Consider the following 12,416-nt stretch of genomic DNA (forward strand, 5'->3'; position numbering starts at 1 on the left):
TTTGAAGACCTACAATGTCTCCAATGGTTTGGTTTTGTCGGTTTTGTTCTTTACTGTTTTGTTCAATTGTATTATAACTAATGGTATAGGCAATTCTATTAGAGATAGCGGGAGGCATTATGGTAACCATTGTTGATCACCTTGTATTATGTTTTCACATTATCTATTATGTCCACCCTTTTGACTTGACCAATTCTGTTCTGTTATGTCACATTTGGTTTTACTCTCTTCCAAAAAAGTAATAAGAACCGTGAGAGCAATGAAACCCAAAATGTGTAATAGTCATTGTACAAAAGAGAGGAAAAGAAAGTGCTCTAAACTATATAACTGCATGTATATTTAAGTGTATAAGATAGAATATGATATCACAGAGTTTTATTGGATCATTGAACAGAACTGTTTGCAGTATCATTGATGGAATGTCCACTTTACAAGCTTTAATTTTGTGACTTGAACAATTATTTCTAAGATGACAATATGTAATCCATTAATTAGTAATTTCCTACTGTTCATTTTTTTTCTGCAAATCTGTATAACTTGTACCCTTTCTCTGCTTTTTTTTTCTTTTCTCCTTAAATAAAATTTAAAAAAAAAAAAAAAAAAAAAAAAAACAAACACACTCAACCACCTTATCTTTGGTAAAGGAGCCAAGCAGGTTCACTGGAAGAACGACAATAAATGGTGCTGGAAAAACTGGCTCTCCATTTGCTGAAAATTAAAGCTAGACCCATGTCTATCACCATGTACTAAATTAAAATCTAAATGGGTCAAAGACCTGAATATTAAAACAGAAACACTAAATCTATTGGAAGTCAAATTGGGTAGAAACCTTGAAGACATAGGAGTAGGTAGAGAATTCATGAACAGGACTCAAACCGCATGGGAAATACTTCCCAGAATCAATAACTGGGACCACTTCTTATTAAAAAGTTTCTGCATGTCAAAAGAAATCTCTAGCATAGTGAAAAGAAAACCCACAAACTAGGAAAATATTATAGTGAACTCTCTCTCAGACAAGGGACTCTTGTCTAAAACATATAAAGAATTAAAAAAACTCAGACCCCCAAAATTCAAAGATCCAATCCAAAAATGGGCATCTGAGATGAATACACACTTCTCAGATGAAGAAATGCAAATGGCAAATAAATACATGAAAAAATGTTCATCATCATTGGTCATTAGAGAAATGCAAATTAAAACCACACTGAGATACCATCTCACTCCTGAAAGAATGGCCAGGATCAAGAAAACCAACAACAACAAATGCTGGAGAGGCTGTGGGGGAAAAGGAACTCTCCTACACTGTTGGTGGGAGTGTAGACTGGTGCAGCCTTTGTGGAGGTCAGTCTGGAGATTTCTCAAAAAGATGGGATTGGAAGTCCCATTTGTTTCAGCTATTCCACATCGAGGCATCTTCCCAGAAGAACTGAAAGCATCATACCACAGTGATATATGCACACCTATGTTTATAGCAGCACAATTTGTAATTGCCAGATCTTGGAAACAACCCAAATGTCCATCAACTGAGGAATGGATAAAAAAGCTACGGTATTTCTATACAATGGAGTACTACTCAGCTATAAAGAAGGATCACATTGAAGTATTTATCAATAAATGGGCGCAGCTTGAGACCATACTCATAAGTGAAATAAACCAATCTCGCATGTGTGAATACCGAATAGTTTCCCTAATGTAAGTAATGATTCAAATATACAAAAACATGTGGTAATCATGATTTCCCATTATGTGGCCTTGAAGACTTATAAAGTTTTCACTTATTAATTGGAAAGGCTTTATTCTGGGCTTCTTGATATGGAAATACTTGAAGCTATAATATATGAAGTTTTATTCAAATATTTCAAGGAAAAAGACAGACACTATGGTAACTACTATTAAGTCGGGTTATTTGGTGGTGAACCACTAGGTTGCTGAAACAGTCATCCTTTGACCTGTATTGTTATATTGTTATGTCCTGTTTTATCTCAATCTCTCCCTTATTCTTTAAAAAAATTATTTAGTTATTTCTTATGTTTGTTTTAATTAAGGGGAAAAATTTTAAAAATTAGCAGGATATATAATAGTAACTTTTTTTGATTTCCTATTAACTTGTTTTGAATCCTGTAATACTCCCACGGTCTTGTTTTGACTTATTAGACTCTGTTCCATTCTGTATGATAGTATCAAGTTTGAGGGTATAGTTGCCTACTTTGAAGGCAATAAGATTCACTACGATGCCCATTCTGGTTTGACTATTGTCTCCTTTGGAAGTCCTGTAATGTTTACAATGCCTAAGTTTTATTGGTCTTGTTCTCTACTGTTTTGTTCAACATTATAATATCTGATGAGATAGACAATTCTTTTTAAGGAAACAAGAGACATTGTTGATAATCTTGTACTCTGTTTTACATCATGTGCTATGTCTATCCTTGGTTTTGACTGACAGCTTTGTTTTGCCATATTTGACTTTATTCTCTCCCCCCTAAAAAAGTAATAAGAACTAAGGAGTAATAAAACCCAAAATGTGTAAATTTTGTTGTAAAAAAGAGAGGGAAAAAAAGAGCTCTAAAGGATACAACAGCAAGTGTGTGTGTTTAGGGGTGTTAAATAGCTGACCATATTAATGTTTTTGGTTGGATGACTGAACACAACTGTTTGCAGTCTCACTGTTTGAATGTCCACTTTGTATGCTTTGATACTGTGATTTGAGCAACTATCTCTAAGATGATAATATGTAATCTATTAACTGGTGATTTCTTACTGTTTTGTTTTTGTTTTTGTTTTTGTTTTTGTTTTTGTTTTTTTTTAGTTCTGTATTACTTGTACCCTTACACCACTTTGTTTTGTCTTGTGTTTTTCTCTTTTTCCTTTTAAATAAAATTTAAAAAAAAAACATAAAAGAAGAAGTAGGGACTCAAACAAATGAACTACAAAACCTATTCACAGAAATAATCCAGGAGAATTTCCCTAATTTAGCAAAAGGTAAAGATACTCAGATGTATGAGGCATGCAGGACCCCAGCCACCTACAACCCAAACAGAGCAACACCAAGGCATATAATAATCAAAATTCCAGAAATCCAATATAAGAATAGAATATTAAAAGCCATCAGAGACAAGAAACAGATCACTTACAAGGGAATACCCATCAGAATTACAGCAGACTTCTCGGCACAAACCATCAAATCACGAAGAGCGTGGGGGGAAATAATTCAAGCTTTGAAAGATAATAATCTCCAGCCAAGATTGATATATCCTGCACAACTGTCCCTAGAAATTGACGGAAAAACAAGGTGCTTCCATGATAAAGAGGAACTAGGGGAATTTGCAACCACCAATTCAACTCTACAGAGATTACTGCAGGATATTCTAAAAATGAAAAATACCAAGATTCCAGAAATAGTGGCAGAGAGGCCCCAATGAATGGAGCAGAAAGCGAAATGAAGAGGACAAACTGACAACTAGTGACAGAAAAAAAGCTCAACAGAAATGAGGCAGAGAAGGTTGGATAGTAGGAACAGCCATTTTGGAGAAAACAAGACATCATAATAGGTAGTGCTGATTTAATATCCTCTTGTTTTGAAGTCCCATCAAGCTTTTGTTCGTCTGTCTCCATCGGTTTTAACGTGTTGTATCTTACTGGATTTTATTATATGTGATAATATAAACAAAAACTTTTATAGACAAGGAGATTATACAGAAACCATTGCTCATTTTCTGTTAGTTGATTCTAAATACCCTGTAATACTGTCATTCTCTTGAATGGTTTTACATTGTCTTGATATGTTTGATGCTACAGTATACGAAGTTATACCCAAAGATTTTAAGAGAAGAGACACTATGGTAACTACTATTATGTCGAGATTATCTTGTGGTGAAACACTATTTTGCTTAAATGGCTATGTTTTGACCTGCACTGTTTTGTTGTTATGCCCTCTTTTTTATCTCAATCTTTTTATTATCTACTTTTTCATTTTTATCCTTTTAATTAAGGGAAAAATAAATAAAAAATAGCAGGATATATTATAGTAACCCACTTTGATTTCCTATTAACTTCATTTGAAACTCTGTATTGCTCTCACCATCTTGTTTTGACTGATTTCCCTCTATTCTGTTATGCTAGATAGTACCAAGTTTGAAAGTCTAGGCAACAACTATGAAGACAATAAGATCCATTGTGATATCCATTCTGGTTGACTATTATCTTCTTTTGAAGTCCTCTAATGTCTCCAATGTTTTGGTTTTATTGGTCTTATTCTTTACTGTTTTGTTCAGTTTTATTATAACGATGATATAGGCAATTCTTTTTAAGATAACAATAGGCATCATGGTAACCATTGTTGATCACCTTGTATTTTGTTTTTACATTATGTATTATGTCCATCCTTTTGATTTGACTGACTCTGTCCTGGTATGTCACATTTGGTTTTACTTTCTTCAAAAAAATCAGTAATAAGAACTGTGGGAGTAATAAAACCCAAAATGTGTAATTGTCATTGTACAAAAGAAAGTAAAAGAAAGTTCACTAAAAGATATAACTGAATATATATTTAAGTGTATAAGGTAGATAACCATATTACTGAGTTTTGTTGGATTATTGAACAAAACTGTTTGCAGTCTCATTGTTTGAAAGTCCCCGCTATATGCTTTAATTTTGTAACTTTAACAACTATTTCTAAGATGACAATATGTAATTAACTAGTGATTTCCTACTGTTTATTTTTTCTGAAATTCTATATAACTTGTACCCTTTTTCTAGTTTTTTTTTCTTTTTTCTCCTTAAATAAAATTTAAAAAAAAAAATAAAAACTGATGGAGAAATAAGATACTCCCATGACAAAGAACATCTGAGGAAATTTATGGCTACCAAACCAGAATTCCAAAATGTTCTGAAAGACATTCTAGAAAGCGACAATAAAGACTACAACTCCACGAATCCCAACAGAAGGAATCCACCATGCAAGGTGAACAATTAAACAGTGGGAGGGGAAAAAAGGGGGAAGCCAACAATAGAAAATATAACATAACAAGGATAAGTCAATACATATCAGTTATAACCATCAATGTTAATGGTCTCAATTCACCAATCAAAGCATACAAGCTGGCAGAATGGATCAAGAAGTAAGATCCAACAGTATGTTACATACAAAAAACACATTTACTTCAAAAAGAAATCCACAGACTGAAAGTCAAAGTATGAAAAACAATATTCCATGCAACAGAACTCAGAAAAAGGCAGGGGTAACTGTTCTATTTGCAGACAAAGTGAATTCAATATAGCCAAGACTGATTGAGAGAGATAAAGAAGGTCGCTGCATCTAAGAGAAATGGAGCAATACAAGAGTAAGAGATAACAATCATACATACGCAACAGATACCAGTGCACCCAGCTATATAAAACAAATGTAACAGGCATGAAAAATCAAATAAGTACTACCACAATTGTATTAGGGATATCCCATTACCCCACTGTCACAAAAAGACATCAACTAGACGAAAAATCAGTAAAGAAATTTAGAACTGAACCAAATTTGAACAAATGGACCTAGTGGATATCCACAAAGTATTCCACCCACAGCATCAGAATTCACATTTTTCTCAGCTGCAGATGGGATATTCTCCAAAACAGACCACATACTAGCTCATAGAACATGTTTAAGTAAATACAAAGGAATTAAAATTATTCTATGCATATATCAGACAATAGTGCAATGAAATTGGAAATTTGTGGCAAAAGAAACTGCAAGAACTTCAAAAACATATGGAATTTAAATAGCACCCTTCCAAACAACCAATGCATCACAGATGAAATTCTAGAAGAAATCGCATGGTTTTCACAATTGAACGATAATACAATGTACCAGAACTTATGGGACACAGTGAAAGCAGTTTTAAGAGGGAAATTTACAGCAGTAAATATTCTTATCAGGAAAACAGAGAAAGCACAATTAATGTTGAACCTCAAACTTGTAGAAAAAGAACAGTAGGCTAAGCCAAAAGTTCATATAAAGGAGAAAATTATAATGATCAGAGCAAAAATTAACACATTGAAGAGTAAAATAACAATACAAAGAATCAATGAATTGAAAAGACGGTTCTTTGAAAGATTAAATAAAATCGACAAATCCTTATTCAAACTTATCAAAAAAGGGAAAATAAAAATTCAAATCCACACAATTAGGAATGCAAAGGGTGAAATCACAACACTGTAAAAATCCAGAAGATCATCTATACCTTCTTTGTAAATTTGTAGTATAATAAGATGGAAAATACAGAAGAAATGGACAGATTCCTAGATACATATGAATTACCAAAGCTGAATAAAGAAGATACAAAATCCTAAGTAAAACAATATCAATCAAGGAAACTGAAGATGTAATTAAAAACCTATCAACAAAGAAATGCCCAGACCCTGACAGATTCACTCCTGAATTCTACAAGAAATTTAGACAACAGCTAATGCCACTACTTCCCAAACTCATTAATGAAATTGAAAGGGAAGCAATACTCCCAAATTCATCTCTGGAAGCAAGTATTACCCTGATATCAAAACCAAAGAAGGATCCGATTAAGGAAAAAAGTTACAGGCCAATCTCCCTAATGAACACACATGCAAAAATCCTCAATAAGATCCTGGAAAATAGACTGCAGCAAGTCATCAAAAAGATTGTACACCACGATCAAGTGGGATTCATCCCAGGGATGCAGGGATGGGATCAACATTTGTAAATCAACAAATGTAATACACCATATTAACAGAACCAATGACAAAAATCATATGGTTATCTCAACAGATGTAGAAAAGTAAAGTCCAGCATCCATTCATGATTAAAAAAAAAAACCTACAGAAAACTGGACTAAATGGTCTTTATCTCAATCTGATAAAAGCCATCTATGAAAACCAACAGCCAACATCATACTAAATGGACAAAAACTGAAAGCTTTATCTCTAAAATCAGGAACAAGTCAAGGATGTTCACTGTCTCCAGTCTTATTCAACATAGTTCTGGAAAGTTTAGTCTGAGCAATTAGGTAAGAGAAAGAAATAAAAGGAATAACGATAGAAAAGGAAGAAATTAAATTATCATTATTTGCAGGCGATATGATACCCTACATAAAAGATACCAAAAACTCCACTAAAAAACTGTTAGATTGAGTCAGGGGTTTAGCTCAGCAGCTTAAATGCCTTCTTGGCAAACACGAAGTCTTGAGTTCAATCCCCTGTACCAAAACAACAACAACAACAAACCTGTTAGATTTAATAAGCAAGTTCAGTAGCATAGCTAAATGCAAACTCTGCACTCAAAAATCAACAACTTTCCTGTACATGAATAACAAACTCACTGAGAGAGAAATTAGGAAAACAACACCTTTCACAATCGTATCCACACCCACAAAATATCGAGGAATCAGTCTAATGAAGGATGTAAAAAAATCTCTATGCTGAAAACTATAGTGGTCTGAAAAAGATTGAAGATGATGTCAGAAAATGGAAAGACATTCCTTGCTCTTGAGTAGGAAGAAACAATATAGTAAAAATGGCTACACTTCTGTTAACAGATTTAACGCAATTCTGATCAAAATCCCAATAGCATATCTCACAGAATGAAAGAAAATAACCCTAAAATTCATCTGGAACCAGAAGAGACCTAGAATAGCAAAGCCAACTAGGCAACAAAGGTAAGGCAGGAGGCATCATAATCCCCGACTTGAAGTGATACTACAAAGCTACTGTGATAAAAACAAACAAAAATCAGTGATATTGGCAAAAAAAAAAAAAACAGATCCAAAGATCAATGGAACAGATTAGAAGATACAGAAACAACTCTAAATATACTCAGCCACCTTATCTTTGACAAAAGTGGCAAATACTTTCACTGGAAGACAGCCTCTTTAATAAATGGTGCTGGGGAAAACTGGCTGTACACATGCTGAAAATTAAAATTGGACCCATATCTTTCACTGTGCACTAAACTAACTTGCAAATGGATCAAAGATCTAAATATTAAAACAGAAACATTAAAACTGCTGGAAGATAGAATAGGTAAAACTCTTTAATTTGGTAGAGGCAATGATTTTTTGAATAAAACTTCAATCACACAGGAACTATCACAAAGAATCAACAACCGAGATCTCATCATATTAAAAAGCTTTTGCATAGCAAGAAAAACCACCAACAGTTGAAGAGACAGCCCACAGTGTGGGAAAAAATGTTTTCCAGGGGTTCCTCAGACAATGGATTACTATTGAGAACATATGAAAAACTCAAAAAACTCAGTCCTCCCAAATTTAAAGGCTCAGTCCAAAAATGGGCATCTGAGATACACACTTCTTAGATGAAGAAATACAAACAGCAAATAAATATATGAAAAGTGTTCCACATCACTGGTCATTCAAGAGACGCAAATTGAAACACCACTGAGATTCCCTCTCAACCCAGAAAGAATGACTGTTATCAAGAAATCAGCCAATAACAAATGCTGGAGTGGCTGTGGGAAAAAAGAAACCCTTCTCCACTGCTGGTGGGAATTCAGACTGATGCAACAACTGTAAAAATCAGTGCGGAGATTCTTCAAAAAACTAAGACTAGAAGTCCCCTTCACCCCAGCTATTCCCCTTCTGGGTATCTTCCCAAAAGAACTAAAAACATCATACCACAGCAATATATGTGCACCCATGTTTATAGCAGCACAATTTGTGATAACCAGATATTGGAAACAACCTAAATGCCCATCGATTGAGGAATGGATAAAAAAGATGTGGTACTTTTATACAATGGAGTACTATTCAGCCACAAAGAAGGATAAACTGGAGACTGTTATAGGTAAATGGATGCAACCTGTGACCATACTCATAAGTGAAATAAACCAGGAACACATTTGTAAACATCATATTGTCTCTAGTATGAGAAGCTGAAAGAGTAAATAAGATACAAGATGCACAATAGATATTGTAAAATGGGAAGAAGCTTCAAAAGGTACCAGCACCTGGAATGGAAGAACAGAGAAAAGAAGCAAGTTAAAGAAAAAATATACATATATGCACAAAAGATATTTAAGATAGTTATACTACTAACTTCTCTTAGTTCATGGAAAAGAAAGGTTTGTGCTAACATTGTTTGGTCAATTAAATGCCCATATCTTGAACTCTGAATAACTAACTTAAAGATAATAATACACAGTGTATTAACTTGTTAGCCTTTTATTATCTTGTTTTGAAATTTTATTTTTCTCTTTTCAAATAAAATTTTTAAAAATATGCGTAAAAGCATTATGATGAAATCATAGTATAGTGAAGGCTAGGAGTGGGTAGCTCAATCTTCCTGGGGCCCAGAAACCCCCTTGAAGGAGACAGTGGCCAGGAAGTTCATTAAACATATTATTAAGCTTTTTGCTATTATTTGGACCTGCTTATAATCCCTGACTCTAATTCTTGGAAGTAGGAATTAGCATCAAATCAAAATAAACTACCAACTATCACTGCTGAGCACCTACCATGCTGTAAACATTCATTGTTTTAAATTTGCTCATTTTATCCTCACAACAAACCTAGAGCAGAAAATTACCTCCTCTTTATATACAAGGAAACTGAAGTATACAGCAGTAAAGATTTCCCAAGGTCATACAAGTGGTATATAGTAGTGGAGCCAGAATTCAAACCCAGAGTATGTAGTTCAATCATTAGTCCACACAGTACTATGCATGGACCTGTGGAAAATCATCACTCAACGAGCATGGGGAGAACTCAAGTCAAAGCACTGCAGAACATGCCTGCTATCCCAGCTACTTGGGATGCTGGATAGGGAGACTACACCCGGCTTGAACTATTTGTATCTTCAAAAGCCCTTCTTTTGTGTGCACGGTAATAGGATCAAACCTAGAGGCACCCCTAAACTATAGCTCTAGCCTTTTGTTTGTTTGTTTTTCTTGAGACAGTCTTGTTAAGTTGCCCAGCCTGGCCTCAAACTTCAGTCCTCCTACTTCTGCCTCCTAAGTAGCTGAGATTATAGGCATAAGCTACTGCACCCAGCACAAAACCCTCATTTTTAAAAGAGGAATCACTCTGCCAGTCCAGACCCTGGTATAGTGGCTATTTGCAGGAAAGGGATCAAAGAAAGTCCCTAATGAACTGGGTCATAAGGTTTATAGGTTAACAATGCTTCACAGATTCTGGCTCACGTGAATGACACAGATGGGAGCTGGAAGTTCCAGAGCAAGCTCTGGCCTGTGGCTGAAGTATTAGCAGAGTAAATATCATCGCAGCCCAAAGAGCAGTGCAATGGGTCTCACCCCGGAGTCCTCTCTGGATTTCAGGAAGTCTGTAACATATGGCAGGGGTAAAGCTAATCCCACCAGTATCTCACATACTGCATAGACTCATGTGAAAATCTAAGTATCCCAGTTAGATTGTAAGCTATAGAGAACAGGCTGCATGTGTGTGTACATTCACACACTTGTTTTATTCATGACTGAATCTTCACCACCTAGAACACGTATGACACACAGTAGCCAATCGACCTGAGAGACGGGAGGCAACCAGGGTAAGATCGCGGGTTGAGGGCGGTATGACTTCAAACTGAAGGGAATTTGAGCAGAAAAAACCTCAACACAGAGGGCCCAAAACAGCTGGTTTCCTGCCTCTACAAAAGAGGAAGAAGCTGCTCTTCCAAGTCTGAGAGTGCTTCCGAAAATCTGGGCATGGGGTTCCCTAGTCGAGATTGTGGCTTGTGATACAAAAGCACCCCAAAAGAAGAGGGTAGTTTTAGGCCTTATCGCCACTGGGGAACAATTATTCAGCAGTCAACCCTAGTCATGTTGTCATACTGTATATGTAACACATAATGTGCATATTAGATCAGCCACAGTTACATGCCGTTTGGGTATATAGTATGAATTTGCATACTTGTTCAATGTCTTTCTACCTGAGTGTCTTAGCCACAGCGTTAGGGAACTGAACAGTGCCTGGCACCGGCCAACCTTGACCAGGACCGGAGTCCTGCGGCCGCCCCGGGCTGGGCCAAGCCGCCAGGCGGGGCTGCGGCGCCGGTTACCTGCTGCAGCTGGTCCACGAACTCCTCGTGGCGCGCGTTCTCGCTGCCGCGGGCCTGGATCAAGCTGGCGCTCACGTCCTCGCCGATCACCTCCACCGAGTACAAATTGCGGAAGACGCGGGTGAGCAAGTGCGAGATGTCCTGCGTGAGCAGCGAGGAGGGGCGCGGACGCAGCGGCTGCGGCTCCGGGTGCGGGGGCAGCGCCAGCGCCCGCAGCCTGCGTGGCCGCGCCGCGAAGCTGCAGCGCAAGACCTCGGACGGCAAGGAGGACTTGCCGCTGAACTGGTCGGGCCTGCTGGACCCAGCCAGACGCGAGACCTGCGACCACTCGGGCCATTCGTGCGTCTCCGACTCCTCAGACTGCCGCTCTGCTCCGGTCCTGGTCTCCATGGCAACTGAGAGGCCGCTAACTCCGGGCTGCTCGCCTGCTTCCGGCGCCGCCCCTTCCGCTTTGCCTCCGGCTTCACTGCGGCCTCGGGGTCCTCAGAGTGAATTCTACCAAGCTCACCTCACCCTCTTTAAGAGTGAGATTAGTGAATATGAGGTTATCTAGGGAGGCAAGGTAGAGGTACAGCCAGGCCAGCCTGATTGCAAAGCTATGTTGTAATTACCTGCCTTCATCTATTTATTCTTCACTGTGTTCAGCAGTTGTGTATGCACTCCTTTGATACCGGGTGTATAAAGATTCTGTTTCAGGCCCTGTGCTGGGAGTTGGAGATAGTTAAGATGCTACTTATGCTATAGACGGCTAACTTAGGTAAACATATGATAGGCAGTCAGAAAGGGCTAGGCCCTCATCACTACAAAAGAGGAAAACACATTGCAACTGTGGTAGGGGCACATTTGTTGGAGGTCAAGCCTCAAGATAAAGATGGAATGACCAGACCTGCATACCTCCCCAAGGGCTAAGATAAGTGGTAACACCCAGCCCAATAAAGTCTAGATTGACAGTTATGTCAGTGGGTGACCAAGACACTCAGTCCCATCACTTCCTGAGACGTTCTTTGGTTTTTCCAGATATATTTGTTATGTGACTTGCTTTCCCGTTGTCTCCCTATTACCTAAGCAGCTGTACTTATAATCTTGGTGCTTAATCATAACTTTATCCACATTGTACCCACCTCATGATTTTGCTCTATAAAGCCTGCTCTGTGAAGTGGGTTCATTGGAAACCCACTTGGGATCCCTGCTGTCTCTCAGGAGCTGTATCTGTCCCCCTCAATAAATATTTCCTACCCTTAATCTCTGTTGTTCATCAGAATTCACTCTTCGAGTTTAGGGAACATGAACTCCGTGTATCTGACTCTAACAGGTTGGGAGTTATAATTTCCCTCATATCATTGAGAATTCTGCTACCACTCCTATGTCAC

General features: G+C 37.4%; 1 protein-coding gene across 16 annotated transcripts in view; it reads right to left on the bottom strand.

The window, feature by feature from the left end:
- Dlec1 (DLEC1 cilia and flagella associated protein) overlaps positions 1-11,471 on the bottom strand; it is a 109,975-nt gene extending 98,504 nt beyond the window's left edge. For all 16 annotated transcript variants that reach the window (XR_010051300.1, XR_010051302.1, XR_010051301.1 and 13 more), the window contains exon 1: positions 11,047-11,471. Coding sequence is in view for 13 of the 16 variants with exons in the window: in XM_063260327.1 (XP_063116397.1) it covers positions 11,047-11,436 (390 nt within the window). In the remaining 3 variants the exon portion in view is untranslated. The remainder of the gene's footprint in view (positions 1-11,046) is intronic.
- Between the last annotated feature and the right edge of the window lie 945 nt (positions 11,472-12,416).

The sequence above is a fragment of the Cavia porcellus genome, unplaced genomic scaffold (assembly GCF_034190915.1).
Source record: "Cavia porcellus strain 051 isolate PalLab524CR breed Dunkin Hartley unplaced genomic scaffold, mCavPor4.1 scaffold_13, whole genome shotgun sequence".
Taxonomy (NCBI): Eukaryota; Metazoa; Chordata; class Mammalia; order Rodentia; family Caviidae; genus Cavia; species Cavia porcellus.